The sequence below is a fragment of the Enhydra lutris genome, unplaced genomic scaffold (genome assembly GCF_002288905.1).
Source record: "Enhydra lutris kenyoni isolate GAN:26980312 unplaced genomic scaffold, ASM228890v2 scaffoldscaffold12, whole genome shotgun sequence".
Lineage (NCBI taxonomy): Eukaryota > Metazoa > Chordata > Mammalia > Carnivora > Mustelidae > Enhydra > Enhydra lutris.
Genome location: NW_019154096.1, coordinates 78,291,727 through 78,309,716, shown reverse-complemented (window position 1 = coordinate 78,309,716; position 17,990 = coordinate 78,291,727). Strand labels below are relative to the sequence as shown.

Below are 17,990 nucleotides of genomic sequence, written 5' to 3'. Positions count from 1 at the left end.
GTGGGTCCGGAAACTTCTGTTGCCCCCAAAAGGAGACCCTGGGCCACTGAGGCATTGCTCCCTACTGCCCCCTTCTCCTAGCCCCTGGCCACGACCAGTGGGTGGCGACTTTGGCAGCTGTGTTTTCTGGTCGGTACCCATATTCTTCCTTGTCAAGGCGATGCTATGGAAACAGCTTCCTGGTTTTGTGTTCTGGATTCAGGAACTACAAGTGTGGGAGTTGGTCTGGAATGGGGTTCTCTGGTGACCTCCGGAAGCTGTCAGCGCCATGACCCACACATGGATGCTTTGGGTGTTCTGACTGATGACATGGGGGTCTATCCGTGGCTGTCTTCATTTGCTGCTTGTTAAGAGCTCAGCCTTAAAATGGAAAGGTGAGCGCTCCCTTCCCCCTCCCCCGCACAAAAATGATATCAATATTTTTCATTCTTGACTCAAATTTCCCGTATTGCCCAGAGTGGAGGACCAGAAGAGGAGGCCGTGCCTGCTGGGACGGAGGCTGGAATTGAGACGTGGGAGAAGTCTGCAAGCCAGAGCTCTTTGCTCTGAGCCCTGCTGGTTAGCCTGTGCTCAGGTGGGGCCTGAGCACGCTTCGGACGGCCTGTCGGGCTCACACTTTGCATCACGCTGTCACTCACGTTTTCAGGCAGTGGCAAGACGAGCTCCGGAAGACTCTAAGACTTGGTGATTAAAAAAAAAAAAAAAAAAAAAAAATCCCTGCGTATAGGATTCCCGAAATGCTGAGAGGAGGTAATTTCAAACAAGTGAAACCCACGTGCAAAAGGCAAGCAATTAAAACTGCTCGAAGTTCCTTTTTTCTCCTCAATCACCAGGGTGCGCACACCAAGCCCACTGCATTTCTAAGGAGACAATCTATTTCTCCTTTGACCAGAGGGAAGAAAATCATTATTACATGATTAGTGGCTTCAGCTAGGTGAGAAGTAGCAGTGTGGGGAAGGTGGTGATGGTGAGTGGTATTAATTACCTAACACTTGCTGGCAAGATAATTTTATCAGTGATTCGGCCACTGCTAAGTTGCAGCTTTTGATAAAAGTGGGCAAGTTCTTAGCTGCTGGAAACATGAGGGAAGGGGACGGTGTCAGATGAAATGCATCTCGTCAGCTTTTCTCTGACAAACCAAATTCATTCCTTATGTAATTGATAACGGCCTTGTCCAATTATTTCACACATTACAATACACAGAGGCCCCCTTTACAGGTTTTGCAGGGCTGTAATTAGCTATGCTAATATCCCCTTTATTGGCCCTAATATTGCTCAACACCTTTTGCCATCCTGGAACCCACGAGAGCCCCATGGCCTGTCAGGACCGCTGATTATTGAGAAGGATAGCTTTAATCAAACATAATTGCAGTTAATTTTTCTCTCCTGCTCTCTGTTGCCAGCGTCTAATGCCACGGACTCCTTGATATTCCATTAAATTACAATTAAGCAGCCTCCTTTGTTTCTGATTGTCCTGAACACCACCACAAAGTTGTGCAGCCGTTTAAAGGAGAGCTGTTCGTCCTAATTGCCTGCGTGCACACAAAGGGCCAATTTATGCGAAGCCCATGTAGGATTTGAACAGTTCATAATGTAATGGATATTACACAGGAGCCTAACACTACAATTAAAATGATTTTCATCAGATAGAGAAGCTCTGGCTAATCAGCTTCATAAAAGTAAATATAAATGAACTAATTCACAGCTAAAACACACAGAAGTGGAGCGGACTCGGGAATGAGTTACTGCGCCGGGGGTTCGGCCCCTCGTCGGGGGCGGTGCTGAGGGTGGGCTCCCGTCGGAGTGGCTGGTCCCGTGTCCTGTGGCGGCGGCCCCGCTCGTGGTGTCCTCGTCTGCCACCGGGCGTGTCCGGGGCCGCTGGGATGCTCGGGGGAGAGGACACTGTGAGGGAGGCGGCCGGGGCGGACTTCAACTTCGCTCCGCGGGCGTGGCCGTGGCCACTGGGTCGTCCCCGCGGACGCAAGGGCCTGCCGGGTGCTGTGGCTGGAGCCAGCGGCTCTCCCCAGGCTGGGACCCTGAGTCCGCCTTCCCGGGTGCTGGTGCGTGAGGGGCGCCCTCTCCCCACCCCCCGGAACCCGCGTGTGTGCGAGCGCTGGGGGTGGTCCGCGTGGCCTCCTCTTCGAATCCCTGCCCACTCTGCAGGCCGAAACCTGGTTTCCAAAGGCATGAGATCCTACGTCTCCCCCTTCTAGTCGCAACTGAGAACTTTCCAGGAGGGGGTGCGTGGTCTCCGAGCAGGATATTACTGGGGAGTTTAAGCGGACGGGAAGCAGTTTGCCCTGGGCTGCTGCCTTCCCTCCTGCCTGAGAGAAACAAGTAAATAAAGCCCATATTTCAAGCTTGATTTACCCTGGTTCCTACTGTGAAAGCTGATGGCTCTTTAGGGAAATAAAGACAGGGTCAGGGAATTAGTGTACATAATGGTCATTTTGATGATGGGCCAACAGATGCGGTGGAAAGCGCACTGTACACAATTAAGTGTAGTGTACTAATGACAGGTTCGAATTTTTATCGCCTCTTCGCCATCGAGCAGCAAATCCATGTTTAGCAGGAATAAAGAGTTTATTGGTGTTAAAGCCAAAGATTTTCTGACATAGGAAAGATTTTTCCTTTCATAACAAGAGTATTAAACCCTCTGTGTATCAGAGTCCGGAAGTGAGATATGTAAAGTGGTCGTTGGATATGTTGTAGGAGGAAAGCCAGTCACAGGGTAATTGAGTAAAAGGGTGAGCGTCATCATCGGACTTCACTGGGAGGGCATCCTGCGTCCTCACGCTCCCCAGACGTCGGCATGGGCGTCTCGCCAAGCCCTGGCGGGCGCCCACGTCCCTCTGAGCTACGGCCCTGCGGGCTCTCCCAGGCCGTTCACCTGAGCAAGAGGCCTAGCGGACTCCCTTGCTTAGACGTGACCCGGACAAGGCTCTGGCCAAAGCTTCCTGTCTCTGGCCCTCGGTGTTGTGCTGTATCGTGTCTGTGCGGTTGGGACCGGAGCGCGTGGAGGGCGTCCTGCCCTTGGGGTCGTGCGCATCCACAGCTCACAGAACACTTGAGGTCAAAGACAAACCTACTGTTGCCACCCCCCAAACCAACGTGTGTGTTCCTGAGCCAGAGCCCGGCCCCAAGAATGCCGAGGGCTTCATGGGGCCCGGTGCCCAGCTTTGTGCCAAGTTCCGCTTGCGGCCGTGGCGGTCGAGGCCCGAGAGCACTAGGCCCCGTCCCCCATCCCGGCCCGGTGGTTCAGACCACCTTCGGCTCTCGCTCTGCTGTCTTAGAGGCAAAAGGTGAACCACCTGAAAAGACACCAAGGAAAATAAAGTAACCTCCTCCCGAAGGGGTGGGTAAGAAAGAAACAAAAAGAAAACAGAGAAGAGAAGAGAAGAGCCCGCGCCGTCCCAGAAGCTCCCGGCACCGCCCGCTGCAGACGGGCACTGCTTGCCGGCGCCTGCTCAGATTAGCCGGGCGGTAATGTGTGGCATAATTGCGCCATGTGGCTGTCCCCGAAGTGAAAACCTAATTGCCTGACAGGACGATAACTTTGTGACGGCCTCACCTTGTTAGGGCCTTCCTGATGTGGTTCCGCGCGGGGCGGCCGCAGGTGCGTCTAATTTACCTCTGCAGAGCGCGCGGAGTTTAATTGCACGCGGTTGTTAGGAAAACTCGGTGGGTGGAATATCAAGTGGCTCACTGTACGTGCGGTGGCAGATGGCGCTGGGAGGCAGTGCGCGAGGTGCAGGGCTGAGGTGAGCTAATAAAAGATGTAAATTCTGGCCGAAAACAGTGAGGCCTGGTGGCGCGGGAGGACAGTCAGCGAAGCCGCCGCTCTCCTTCTTCCCATCAACGGCGTTTCTCTTCGGCCACGGTGGAAAGTCGTCCGGGAGCACCGAGAGGGAAACGCACCTTGGTCTGTGGGGTCTTTTTTGTTTTCTGATAGGATCAGTGTCAACAAGGGACCTTGACCGCAGGGTTGAGTTCAAGGGAATCCTGTGAAACTTCATGAAAAATGAATGATCTCAAGTAGGACAGGGGACATTTGGGCAGAAAAGAGGGAAGGGTTTGTTGGTAGCCTTGCCGGACAGGACGGCGGGAGAGGGCACGTGTGTCGGCCCAGAGACCCCTGCCCCGGCCCACGGTGGCCGAGGCCTTGGACAAGGCGAAGGGGTGTAGGGACGAGACCCCTGCGTCCCCTGTCCTGGCCCTCCAGCCAGGCTGCCCAGCGCCCACGCGCTCTGATCGTGAGCCAGAGCCCTTCTGTCCTTGTCAGCGAGCACGCGGGCACGGAGGGGACAGTGTGATGAGGTTTTTGTCACAGCATCTCAACACACTGTCAGGACCCCTGAATCTTCATGCTTCAAAACACAAGAGCAGAGCTTGGCGAGAAGTAGAAGCGCTCGGGCCCCTGAGCCCAAGCCTCTCCGCCTGAGCCGCAGCTTTGTTGCCGCTGAGTCATTACCTTTTTCCTCAAAAACACGTGTAGACCCTTCACAGATGTCACTGTGGCCCTTAAAGCACAACCCCAGCCCTCCCTTTTCTTAAGAGTTGCGCTCCCTGTAACTTTTACAACATTAGTCTGGGAAGGGCTGTTACCTGGGCAGCGGTGTCCTCTGGCCTCGGCTGCTAGATCAAGCTGAGCGCGTGCCATTACACGGGAGTTAAGGGTAAATGACAGTTTTTTCATGCTAGGGATGCTTTGGGACGTACCTGTCCTAAAAAGGTATTTGTCATCTACTTGGAGCTCGGAGGTAACTCGGTATCCCGTGTCTTTATTTGCCAAAGTGGGCATCCCTGTCTGGCTGACGGTCCCCGACGGGTCACTGCGCATAGGGCCAGGCAAGGAACAGCCAGTCTAAGTTGCAACTGTCGTCATAAAGTGTGGAGACCGTAATGTCAGGACAGATGTAAGTCTGTGGACATCTTCTGTGCTGGCCCTCGGACCCAGGGGCCGGCGGCGGCTCCCAGTCCTGCCCCCGTCGGGTGGCGAGCACGGGGCGGCAGGGAGCCTCCACCGCTCCCCGCGCCAACAGTGTCTTTCTTTCTAAAGTTTGTGAGTTTGTCTCATGACCCTAACACATATCCGTTTTTTGTATTTTTATAGATTCTTTCTAAAGTTTTTCCTCAAGTGCAATCAGAACTGTTTGAAGAATGCAGGCAACCCCCGGGACATGCGAAGATTCCAGGTACACAGCTCTCCGGGCGCGCGGGCCCCCATCCGGGCTTGGCCGTGCAATTTGAACTCTGATGTTGCGATTGTGCAGAAAACGGTCTATAGTTCTCCACGGGCTTGGGAGCAAACCAGGACTGGCTCGTCAGATAGGATATTTAAATCGCTTTGCTTTAAGAATGATTTGGCCTCTTCCGTATGCCAGACTCATCGAGTCTGTGCGCACCGGAGTTGGCTCTGACAGCGTGACCCTGGCTTCTAAGGTGCCGCAGGCGGTCACGCCACGTCCTGCCCCCGCGTTGGGCGGCCAGGTACCTGGAAGTCAGAGTTGTCAGAGCCGCAGGTTAAGTTGGGCTCCCCCGGACGCTCGGCCACGGTGGACCTCGCCACGGTGGACCTCGTAGGTGTGTTTCAGAATGACTGTTTTAGAGTCTCTTCTGATATGTTGGTCCACAGCCTAGCCTGGTTCCTCAGCTGTACGTAGCCATGTACAGCCGATGAGAGCTTGGGGCCCCTGCCCAGGGGTCTTCTTTCAGGGATTGATGGGTGAATTCTCCGTGGGGCAGAGCCCTAGTGCAGCCTGTTGGGTGAGCACGGGACCTTGGGCCCTCCTCATGAAGGGAGCTGCACCTGTTTGATGCGGCCTCTAGAAGTCCGGAATGTTCCCTCAGCTCAGCTTCCTTCTCCTCAGGGTTGATGTGTTCTGCGTCCTTACGCCCATGCCTAATTGCTAGAGCCATGTTGCTGGCTGCAGGCTGACTCCTTTTCTGAGCTGCTTCAGAGGATTTCAGATCAAGGCGAGAAGGTAGAGAGCTGGGGGGTTATCAGTGAGTGCAAATCTTTGCGAACCATCAGGAGTTACTTCAGGCTGAGAGGTACTCCACGCTCAGTGCATTATTTTGCTGATTTTAATTGTAAAACTATTCTGGGCTGAGATGCAGAACTGCTGCTCGTCCCTACCAGCCAGAGGAGAAGGCGGGAGCTAGTGGGAACGAATGCTAGGTCGGACGAGTTCCCTCAGACCGCTCGAGGTCATCTTTAGCAATTTAACTTCCCTTCTAGTCCTTTAGGACATGTGACATTTGTCTTCACAGCCAGCCAGCCAATCAGAAAAGGGTCTGTGGGCTGGCCCACAGTCATGGTCTGCGGGTGGGGACAGTGTCTCTTGTAAACAGCTGGGCTGCCTCCACTTTCTGGTGCCAGGCTTCACGGTGGCCTCTGCCCACTGGAGCAGAGCGGAAGGCGCACATTGTCTTGCCATCGGCCCACACGCCATCAGTCGCACGTGGGCCCACAGTTACTAGAAGGAAGGACCTGCTCTGCTCTCCTTGGCCTGGCATCCCGCCTCTCAGAAGGTTGTGCAGGACCTAAGAGCTGGTCTGGGCCTCCACAATATTTGCAGCAGGCTTCCCCAATCAGCACCTTCCTGCAGGTGCACGGCAGGCCCGACCCAGACCAAGAAACTCAACGCAGCTTGTCTGCTTTCTCTGCTGAGCCACTCGTTTCTCCCTCGGTGGCTGACCTAGATAGAGAGGACAGAGCAAAGGCAGTGTCTTTTTTTTTTTTCTTAATTTTATTTTTACCTTTCTTGCTTCTTTTACGTATCGTGGCCTAAGAACTTGGAGAAGGTCAAGTCTGTGGCTCAGCGTTCATTCCGTGGCCGTGCCTCTCGCTCAGGTGACGGTGCCTGTCCCCCCCGAGCCCCACGTCCTGGGGGCAGAGGCGGCCAGGCCGCTGTATGTGCCCGCCCTGTCGGTGGGTGGCCGTCGACAAGAGGAGACTGTCAGGTCTGAGACTGGACGTGGGGACGATGAAGGCCGTACCTACTGTGTTTTGAGGCTCAGAGGGCCCAGCACTGTGAGATTGCAGCTGTCTTGGCGAGGTCCACCTGGGAAAGAAGTGTCAAGGAGGCTGACCCTGGGAGTAGTTTTGGGGTGTGGTGAGTATGGCCCCTGCTTCCCAATCTTCCTGTGGGGCCTGAGACTTTTTATGAAAAAGTCAATTACACATATGTTGACACATGTACATACACGCCCATATACATACATATATTTATATAGGCAGCTTTGACCTTTTCTTTACCCTTGAAAATGCAATTTATTTTGTTTGATCAGTTTTATTTATTATTTTTCTAATAGTTTTTTTTGGGGGTGGGGGAAGGGGCAGAGGGAGAGGGACTCTCGGGCAGAATCGCTGGTGAGCACAGAGCCCGACGCGGGCTCCATCCCACGCCCCGAGATCTTGACCCCGGCTGAACGAGAGTCGGACGCCTAACCGACCGAGATGCCTGGCGTTCCTCTAACAGACTGGTTTCTTAAATAGCAGTTTTATGCTTTCGGGAGGAACCCATGGAAGGTTCTGAGCGTCCCCACACACCCCTGGGTGCAGCCTCCCTCCCAGTTGCCCCGGTGTTGCTGTCCTATGTCAGCTCCGTGGCATGAACCGTGTTCTGTTAGCCACGGTCCATGGTAGCTTCGGCTTTCAGTAGTCCTTTTCCGTGTGTGTTTGGACATGTGCAGACCGGGCGGGGAGACCAGACGTGGACTGGGCGCCTTTCCAGCCCCCCTTCCTGTCCAGCGGCACGTTTCTCTGTGGGGCTGTGCTTCTCGAGGTGCTGCTGGCCCTCACCACTGCCCACATGTGGCCAAGGCCAGGCTCCCGCACTCCCAAGACCAGCTTCAGCCACCCGAGGCCTACTGTTTGACTCAGACTGAACCAGGGCTTGTGTCTTCGCTACTCTCATCAGCTCTTCTGAAAACAATGGGCCACGCAGCCCCCCTGTTTAAGAAACATCTTAAGGATGGGTAGTGATTCCCATTTCCTGAGTCCATTAAAGGGCGCCATTTCTGGGCTGCTTGGGAAGGTGCCCGGGGTTGGCAAGGTTGTCCAGTGGAAGGGGCTCTCCTGTCGGCACCAAGGTCCTTGCCAGCCTCCGCAGTGAACTTGAGAAAGGAGTCTTGCTTTGGGTTAAAAATGCTGTCACTAATATTCAGCTTGGTCTTTTCAGATGCAAGAAGGTTTGTTACCAGACATTAGATGTAATTGTCAAATCTACCCGGGGACCACGGATGATGGGCTGGGGTAGCTCTAGTGCTTCTGATCTAAGAAGCCTGTTTTTGGCAACTCGGAGTCCTCACAATTCTTCAAGACAGGACAGTCTCAAGTGAACTAATTTTAATTAGATAAACGATCTAATCAATATGTGAACAGATCAATCAAAGCAGCTTTAAAATGAGCGGCTAGAGGGGTGTTTCTGAAGCTAATGGCTAGAAGAATATTTCTCTGAATTGAATTCACTTGTTAGCATAATAGGAGATTAAACTGTAATTAGTGTAGCGGGTTTCGAAGAGAAGCAATCTCGAGTCAAAACAAAGCAAAACAGCCTGCCCACCCCCACGAGCCGAAAAAGGTGCAGGTGCTGACGGTCAGGGAGCCCACCGCGAGCAGGGGTGGCCCGGTGCGCGGGCTCGGAGCTCCGTATGTGCGGCCCAGTGCCTACAGCTCTGAGCTCGGTGCGCGCGGCCCAGTGCGCGTGGCCCGGAGCTCGGTGCGCGTGGCTCGGGGCGCGCGGCTCGGGGCGCGCCGCGGGGCTGGCGGAGGCTCCCGTCTCTTCCCTTCGCCCGCACGTTTCACATCCGCTTCGTCTTCGCAGGTTGTTGTGTCGACAACAGTCAACGTGGACGGCCACGTGCTGGCCGTGTCCGACAACATGTTTGTGCACAACAATTCCAAACACGGGCGGCGGGCTCGCCGCCTAGACCCGTCAGAAGGTACGGCCCCTTCTTATCTGGAAAATGGTAGGCACACATGTTACATGTCTTTTTTATTTGCAATGCTTCTTTTCCTTTGCACCACCTTTATGTTGATTCACGCTGCACTGCCCTCACCAGGGGCCCCTCCCAGGTCTGCACACTAACACCCCCCCCCCTCCTCTCCTGCCGCCCCTCTCTTATTCAGGCCTCACTCACCTCCCCTGCCATGGGCTTCACTATATCTGTTTGTTTCTAAGCTTTCTTTTGCTTAGAGCTTTTCTTGCAGTTTTAATTTATTTGGTTTCATCTGGGCTATCCTAAGCCCCCATCCAGAAGGTCATCCCCAGATACTCCATGCACGTTTCAGGGGGTGGTCACATCCTGGGCCCATCAGCTCAGAACAGACTTTGAGGACCTTTCCTATCCCTGGCTGGAGTGGGTGGCGGGCAGGGTGAGGGGAGTGAGGGAAAAAAGCCAACAGCATAAAATGTTTTGTACAAAATGCTTTCAAGTGACCGATTTCTTGTTTTGCTTGTTAAAAGAGGAGAATTTTGGTGAGAGTGATAGGCAGCCGCACGGTGGTCTTTACATGGAGTCAGGGCTCAGAAACACCAGACGCAGAAGGCCTTCCTCCAGCCCCTCACTCACGCATGCCCCCACGATTCTTCCCACCCCCGTACAGTAGGATTCTCATTCTCTGTACCGAAATACTCCCAGTAACCCCGAGATTCGACCGATGTGAATCGTGGAGAAAGTAATGTGTGGGGTTTTTTTTCTTGAAAGCGAATTGCAAACAAAGCAGTGTGGTTGAATCTTTTGGAGCAAAGAGCCCATGAAACTAAACTGTTTTAAGACAAAACCTACACACCGAGGTCTTGAACTCAGGGGCCACACAGACGCGTACACAGGAAAATGAATGAAGCGTGTGTACGTTATCAGAATGAAATACGCTTTAGACATATAAAAAGTGGAAGACAGTTTATGAATATGCTGTGGTCCACAAAAATAAACTAATTTGTTTTTCTACATTAATGACGAAGGTATAAGAGAACAAAAATATCGTAATTAAAGGTCGCCCTGGGCACCAGAGTCATTAGGATCTGTGACGTACTGTTTATCTCCTTCCTATGCACTGAAGGTAGGTGTGTGTTTTGCTTAGCAACCATCACTAATGAGGTTCACAATTAAGAAGGTTGAATCCCTGGTCCTCAGTCCCCTGCTTCCCCAGAGAGCCAGCGCTCACAACACAGTAGGTTCAAGGAGGCCCCCTCAGCCCTCTGGTGTTAGGTTGTAGTCTGGGCCCAAAATCAGCCTCCTCTAATGAGCTATTATGATCTGAGCACAGTACAAGCATTTATTTTTGTAAGTAGCAGGAAAAAGCATTTGACTGCAAGCAGAAAAAATAGCGTTTAGAAAAATAAAGGCCACTAGTGGGTACCTTGGAGATAAGACCCAACTAATCAAAAGCTATTTGCAGAAGCAGTCTTGCTGAAGATTTAAAAAAAAAAGTTTGCTTCTCAATATTTTATCAACATTTAAACCAAGTCACTTTCTTACAAGCAGTTGACGTATCTCATTCTTTTTTTTTTTTTTAAAGATTTTATTTATTTATTTATTTGACTGACAGAGATTACAAGTAGGCAGAGAGGCAGGCAGAGAGAGAGAGAGGAGGAAGCAGGTTCCCTGTGGAGCAGAGAGCCCCACGCGGGGCTCGATCCCAGGACCCTGGGATCATGACCTGAGCCGAAGGCAGAGGCTTTAACCCACTGAGCCACCCAGGTGCCCCTGACGTATCTCATTCTGCCCCAGAAAGTGACTCATGATTTTAAAATGCACATAGGTGACTTTGAGAAGTAGCATATGTAGAGAGGTCTTCCAGAAAAAAGGGGTTTGTCATTAAGGGTAGAGTGTGTGTGTGTGTGTGTGTGTGTGTGTGTGTGTGTGGTAATTAATACCCAGTTCTCCAAGGGCTCTAGGAAACACGACAGGGTTCTCTCCAGGACAGAGAGATATGCAGCCCATCCTCCCACTACTTCCTGAGACGGCCGACACTTAGGAAGTTCATTTTCTGGGCTGGCCATCCAGGCCGGAAGCCCATTGACCTCCTCCTCCCTGGTTAGTACCTATCGCAGGGGTGGGTGCTGGCTGTGAGTCAGTCCCTCATACTTTAAGGAGAAGGTGCCCCCATCCACCAGCGAGTGGTGCTTCTCTGCAGCCTTTGCTGGCTCGCACCTCATTATCCAATCATCTGATATTCACCAACAGTGTGTACACACTCGCTGATGGTTTCCAAGTAGACTAATTCCCCCTGCTGCCGCCGTGGATGTCTGCCACCACGTCCTTTGAGCTCACAGAAAGCAAGGCAGATTATTTACAGTACTGAACACAGGCGAAGGGAAAACAACCAGCCCACCTTCCAGCACGGCCCGGCAGAACTCGGGCTTTCATTTTTTTCCCTTGTCACTTGTGCCCTCGTAAACGACTCCAGCCCTGTTGAAACCTTCCGCGAGCCGGCCCAGCACCCGGCCTCCGGCGCAGAGGCGATTTGCATGCCAAGTGCCGTAATGCGGTTAGGTTTATGCAATAAGGGCGACCGAATCCAGGCTGCGGGGCTCTAGCGAGTTAAGGGGAACAGATGGCCCTAGGAGAGGTAAAAGGTATAATCCTATCAGCTGGAGTATCAGCCAGCCATCTGGACATCCCCAAGCACAATTACAAGACATTTTAGCAAGCAGAACAAAGAAGTCTTCGCGAGGCAAGATTAGGCCTGTTTGAGTGCTTCAATATTGTGAATGCAGAGAGGTGACAAATGCCGGGATATTACTCAGGAGAGCTTGCTGATTAACGGAACGGGACGGGGGAAGCGGTTTGCTAATAGAATACTGGATAGGGCAGGGAGAGAGACCCCAAAAAGAAAGCAGGGGGAACCCAGTGAGGTGTTCGAGCGGCAGCACTTCCGCTTTGGAAATCCTCGCCCCGGGCGCAGGCCGAACCCATCCACGTGGGCGTCGCAGCCCAAGGTGTCCTTAGGCTGAGACAGGGCTGAGAGTGAGAACGGGTCACCCCGGCCCGCCCTGGACCTGCCGGGGAGGCGCCCCGCGCCTCCTCTTCTTTCCAGGAGGCTGGGCTGCACCGAGAGCTCGCAGGCAGGGATCTGCCCGCCGCGGGCCGGGGACAGAAGCGGGGCGCGCGTGGGTTGCTCCCTTCCCACCGCCTCTCTGCTCTTCTGCCATCCTCTGCGGCCGCGCCAGCCCCTGTCATCTGCTTGAGCGTATCACGCACGTATATCATTAGATCGCTAACGCGGTCTGTGTAATTCATTTCGCTATGGTTCCCATTGAACACATGTTCCCTCTCTATATGTGCATTGAAATGTATGCAAATACGGGCAGAAGGAAGATGGCTATCTGCTGCTGGGGAGGCCAGGGCAGGCCCGGCTTTTCTTTCCGCTGAGAAGCACCACAAACTCCAAGATGATGGGGCTTTTCCCCGGGCCGCAGCTGCCAGACAGCAATCTTCTGTGCGTGCACTTGCTCCTGGGTTTTTTTTTTTTTTCCCTTTTCTCACCTCCAAAGTAAATTTGTTTACTGTAATTTTTTTTTGTGAATTATTTGCCATAATTGGCTGTGCTGATGAAGGTCACCCCCTTGGAGGAGACTTGTCAGTCTTTAGAGAGCTGATCCTTTTCAAATGCTCTCCATGCAATTAAGAAAAGCAAATGTCATTCGGAAGCCTCAGAAATGAAAATTTGTATGAACTTATTAGCATGAAGTCAACAGCGCTAGTTAAGGGCAGGTTCCCAGTGTGTGCTCTGTGCTTCTGCTGCACAGGGAGATGCGTGGGGAATGAGCAAATATAACCCCCACTAGTCCGACATTAAAGCAAACAAAGGAAGTGGCAGGTCGGCGGTGTTCTCGACAACAGCGGCTAATGGTGATTAACTGGACGGGGTCCGCGCGGCGCTGCCTCCGACCCGGCGGGGACGCTGCGGCACGCGCCTTCCGAAAACGCCCACTCCCGGCGCCGCGGCCGGCTCTGACCCGGAGTCCGAGAAGATGACTCGTCCGCGGCCGGGCTACGCGGGGGCTCCGGCAAGACGCACAGCCCGAGGAGGCCCCGGGACGGCCTTCGGAGGGCTCTGTCCGTGCGCGCGCCGTGAGGGAGCCAAGCCGGGACCTCGGGGCAGCATCGTTAAGCCGCTTCGTGTTTACCGAGCTTAGTTACTACTTTTTGGACAAATTCCCACAGAGGTTGTTGTGAGCCGTGGAAGGAGCAGCAAAGCGGAAAGGGTGCCCCCCGCCCCCGGGCCCAGGGTCAGGCTCCTGGATCTCAGGGCCGTCGTCACACCTGCCAGCATGGAGCAGGGAGGGAAGAGGGACAACACCTGGGGTGGCCCCGGGCTTGGGGGTGGGGGGGGAGCTTCGTCCCTTCTCTCGATGGAGGACTGAGGCCTGGGCCTCCTCTGTCTGGGGTACCCTTGTGTCCCAATGGCATTAGCCGGGAGACCTGCTGGGTCTCAGGGGCCGCTTAGCCACTGGGCACACAGGCCGACGTTGTCCATCCTTCTCTGTATACCAAAGGTAAAAGGGGGGTCCGGGCCCAGGGCCTCGAGGCCGGTGGCCCGGTCCGGGCAGGCAGGAGAGAGCATGCCCAGAGCCTTCTACCAGAACAGCCAGCACCTGTGTAAGGAGCTCCTCCTCCACATGGGGTCGGCCTGCCAGAGGCCATCAGAGGCGTCCGTCAAGGTCTGCCAACACCATGTAGAGGGGGGGCTGTCCGAGGCGGGAACAAAGCCGGCCTCCACGAGGCTGCAGCCTTCGGACCCAGCTCCGGCCTCCACCGGGCTGCAGGGAGCCGGTGCGGTGCGTGGGGCCTCCTGCCCTCCTCCCTCTCCCCCTGCGCCCTCCCTCTGCCACTGTCTCCCCTCCCCCAGCAGGGCCGCCTGGCAGGCCATTGTAATAACTCATGCAAATGTGAGGGCCCGCGAGACAAAGAGAGGTCAGGCCAGCGGCTCAGGGATTCCTGTCGACAAACAATATTAGATGTAAAATGTGTACCTTTGACAAAAGTATTAATATAGTGCTTTTGATTTTTTTTTTCCTGATGAAAAGTGAAAAGTAGTAATTGTGGAGTGACAGAGGAAAATGAAGTTTTGAACCAAAAGGCAAAGTTCGCGGATGAAAAAACCCAACCCAATTAGCTGCTTATGAGGAATCGAAATGCAAGGCATTTGCTCTTCCATCCCCTCGACAACCTTCTGATTGACTCTGCTTAGATCTGTACAGCAACGCAGATAAATCGACATGCCACATGCGCGCACTGCTTAATCATTTGTAATAGTCATATTTGCCCTGACATATAATTTGCTATATCAAGCCAGTTTTTTTTTTTTCCTGGCTCACCCGTATTCTGTGGCTTGGCCTTTGCTTTATAAAACATTTAATAGTTTGCTTTAAACACATCAACATGCTGATGTACGATTGCCCTTTGCGTGCCGCCCGGAGCAGCGGGCCTCCTCTCGTCCTGCTGCGACGGCACGACCCTTGGCGGGCGGAGTGGTTGGAGCCGGGCCCGGGGCTCTAAGGGGTGCATTCTCTGTCTTGTGCGAGCAGCCACTCCGTGCATCAAGGCCATCAGCCCCAGTGAAGGCTGGACCACGGGGGGAGCCACCGTGATCATAATCGGAGACAACTTCTTTGACGGCCTGCAAGTCGTGTTCGGAACCATGTTGGTGTGGAGCGAGGTAAGCCTGTGCACCCGGGCCACATCCGGCCGGAGCTGTCCCACGAGCTGTTCAGCCAGCTGTCTGTGGCAGGGTGTGGTGCGTGGACACTGGGCACCCTGTCGCGCACGCCCCCGGAACTTGAGAGTTCTCCGGTGGCCGGGGCTTCTCTGGTGGGTGGGCATGGAGCCCCACCCCCCCACCCCGACCCTGGGGTCTCAGATCTGCCATAGGAGGTCCCCCGTGTGCTGGGACAATTAGTGCTAGAATTACTAGAAGCAGGTTTAAGGAGACATATGGTGGCAATTTTCATATGAATGATGCCCTGTGGCCTTTCCTGCAAAGTAAAACCCGGGATGGTTTGCAGATACTTTTCTTAAAGAACACTGTCGGCCCGGTCTCTGGGTGACAGCTAAGAGGTAGCATTCCGGGCTGATGGTCCAATTTGTGCTCATTTTGGTAATTGTATCCCCCCGACAAGTGCCTGCCCTCCCTGGCCAGTGCCTCTGAAAGCCTGTTCACGTGTGGTTTTTGTAGCTCATCACTCCCCACGCCATCCGGGTGCAGACCCCGCCACGGCACATTCCTGGAGTCGTTGAAGTCACCCTGTCCTACAAGTCCAAGCAGTTCTGTAAAGGTGCTCCTGGGCGGTTTGTCTACACTGGTGAGTTCATGCTTCTGACTTTGGTGGCCAGGTTGGGGGAGGGGGTGCCTCCTTCCAGTGCAGTCTGCACAGGTGGGGTTCCCGTGCAGACAGGCCAAGCCCCCTTGGCCCGAGGGTTGGGTCAGTGGGGTGCAGGGTTTCCACATTCTCGCCTGAGCTGGCGATGCTGAGGACAGGTGCAGCCCCCACAGGCCGTGAGCTCCGGGGCCTGTCCCTGCACCTGTGGCCCGCTGCCTTCGGGCCTCGGAGTGAGGCGGCTGGCTTGTCAGTAAGTCAGCCCCAGCCTCCCCTGGGCAGCTGCCCATGTGCCTGGCCCGTGCTCTCGCCGCGTGGCTGCCCACAGTGCCGCCGCTCACTTGCACACGCAGGGACTCAGAGACGACTCACCAGGCATGTGCCCAAGGCCACACGTGCTATCATGGACGGGCCGCTGGTGAAGCCAGGTGTCTGTCCGGGCCCTCTGCTGTTTCTAAGGGAGGACCCGTTTTCTGCGAGGGCCTCAAACTTGAGTCACCAGAAAGGGTCACCTCTTAAATGGCATGTTTGTTATCCCAGGGGGTCCTATATGGTGCTCTGCCCACGCGGACGCTCAGTTAACACGATCCGTCCCATGTGGCTGTTGGGAAATGCCATTGATAAACTCAAAGCGTCTTTGCATTTGGGTCTCCAGTCTGAGCCAGCTGCGAAAGCTCTGGAGAAGCGTTCGTACGGACGGGCAGGCCCTGCTACACCCCACGTGGGGGATGGGGCGGGCGCTTGTTCTTTCCTGTTGTGGCCTCAATGTGTTTGCGTGGTGAGAGGGGCAGGAGGGGGACGTCCATGCCCGGAGCCTGGGCTTGGGTTGTACGCTGTCGCCAGTGACTACAGGAGGTCCTGGAGCGGGTCTGGCCTCCCGCAGGGACGCGGGCCTCTCCGTCCATCAGACAGACGGCTGCGGGGCTGCAGCCGTGCCTTCCACTTAAGAGTTTGAGGAGGGAGGGGTTACCCACTGCCCCTTGTAGGAAGCGTGGAGTGGGTAGAAAATGGCAGAATGTAAACTCCTCCACACCACTTCCCGCAGGCCCAGCGTCAGCTCTGGGGGTGGCTGGATGCGGGTCCTTTTGGAGAGCCGTGGCTGTTGTCCCCAGAGGCGGCCAGACCCACAGCTGTCTGCCTGCCTCGGTGGGGGCAGTTTCCTCCTCTGTCGTCCCAAAACCCTGCACCCTGCCAAGTGGTCAAGGTGGGGGAGGGGTGCCCATACTGCGGTCCACTTTCTCCTGTGGGACCAGTACATGCTCCCAGGAGCCCAGAACTGTGCAGGAACCAAGGGAAGTCCCCATAGTGATAGAGCTCTGGGTGGCCGTCCCTGGGCCTGTCCTGCAGTCCGGATGCTCTTGGCTTCCTGGCAAAACCCAGACATTGAGAAGGGCGGCTCTTCTAGTTTGCAAGGCCCCCAGTCTGTCCCATGCGTAATGGGGTTCTGAAACATGGGCATCTAGTGAGCCCCAATATGACTCCAACAAGCGAGCCCCGTGGGGCCAGTGCAGTATGGGGCCGGTGTCTGGGAGGAGCCGCCAGAGTCCCATCCTGTGCCCGCTGGGGCCTCCCGCACCTGCTGTGGGCCCAGCCTTGTGTGTGAGCTGTTGTCATGCCCCTGCACCCTCTCCACACCCCACGCAGTGCTTCCTGTTGGGGGGTACGACAGCCCCGTGGGCCTCTGGCTTGTGAGCTGCGCCCTGGGAGCCTCTGCTCTGCCCAGTGTTGGCCTGAGGACCTGGACCCTGGGCCTCCTGACCCCACTGCATCCCACCCACTCCTTGGCCTCCCCCCATGGGTTTTGTGGGAGTCAGGGAGAACTTAGGGATGCATCTGCCCTGGGGGGCATGCGGTGAGTGGTACCTTTTGTGTCAGGGTAACGGCCACCGGGGTCCCCAGTCCTTCCAAGGAGGAGACATTTGCTATCCGCTCATGAGCCATGTGATGTGTGGGCTCCCATGTCTGCCACAGGACCTAGCGTCCTGGTTGGTTTAGGGCACTACACTGAGCATGGCTGAAAGTGGCCAGACAGCCCAGCCTGCTAATGGCTGCGGGGCGGGCTGAGCTGTGGGAACCAGCGCAGGAGGGACTGAGCGAGGGAGGGCGGGTTTCACGTGAGCGGGGCCTGGCATTGCCGGGGTCAGGGCTGGCTGGGTGTTGGGGTGGCTCTCCGTGCGGGATGCCAGCACCCCGGGGGCTCCCCTCCTCCCTGCTTGGGGTGAGGGCCTGCTGAGCCCGTCAGCCTGAAGCTGTCTTCCGTTTCTGCTGTGGACCCCAAGACTGGGCTTCTGGGGACACTGGTCTGGGGCCCCTGCTGCCCAAGGCGTTGGGGATTTCCTCTGTCAAGAGTTCTCCCACAAATGGGCGTTTCAATGAAGCCGTTCAGTGAGCTCAGCCTTTCCTAGCGGGAGGCTAATTTATTGCCTCCCCCCACACCCCAATCATTAACGGGAATATACATTTCAAACGCTGTGTAAGGGATATGGGGCCCGTACACTCTCAGGGAGCAGAGGAAAGGTGGGGTCATAACCTGTCTGACCTGGAAGCTTCTGTCTGATTTGCATTGCCCTGAAATTGACGGGGACAATGAAGCAATCACGGGGAATTGCACTGCCCCCACTGAAAACTGAGCCAGCCCTTCTGGACGTCAGGACCCCG

The 17,990-nt window shown here is 55.1% G+C and overlaps 1 protein-coding gene across 10 annotated transcripts in view; it reads left to right on the top strand.

Moving 5' to 3' along the window:
- LOC111145276 (early B-cell factor 3) overlaps nt 1-17,990 on the top strand; it is a 115,460-nt gene that overhangs the window by 72,121 nt on the left and 25,349 nt on the right. For 4 of the 10 annotated variants that reach the window (XM_022500105.1, XM_022500106.1, XM_022500102.1 and 1 more), the window contains 4 exons: nt 5,114-5,195; nt 8,832-8,949; nt 14,544-14,674; nt 15,191-15,317. In XM_022500105.1, the coding sequence (XP_022355813.1) occupies nt 5,114-5,195; nt 8,832-8,949; nt 14,544-14,674; nt 15,191-15,317 (458 nt within the window). Of the gene's footprint in view, nt 1-5,113; nt 5,196-8,831; nt 8,977-14,540; nt 14,675-15,190; nt 15,318-17,990 lie in introns of all 10 variants that reach the window. The other 6 variants (XM_022500104.1, XM_022500099.1, XM_022500100.1 and 3 more) reach the window with 3 other exon arrangements.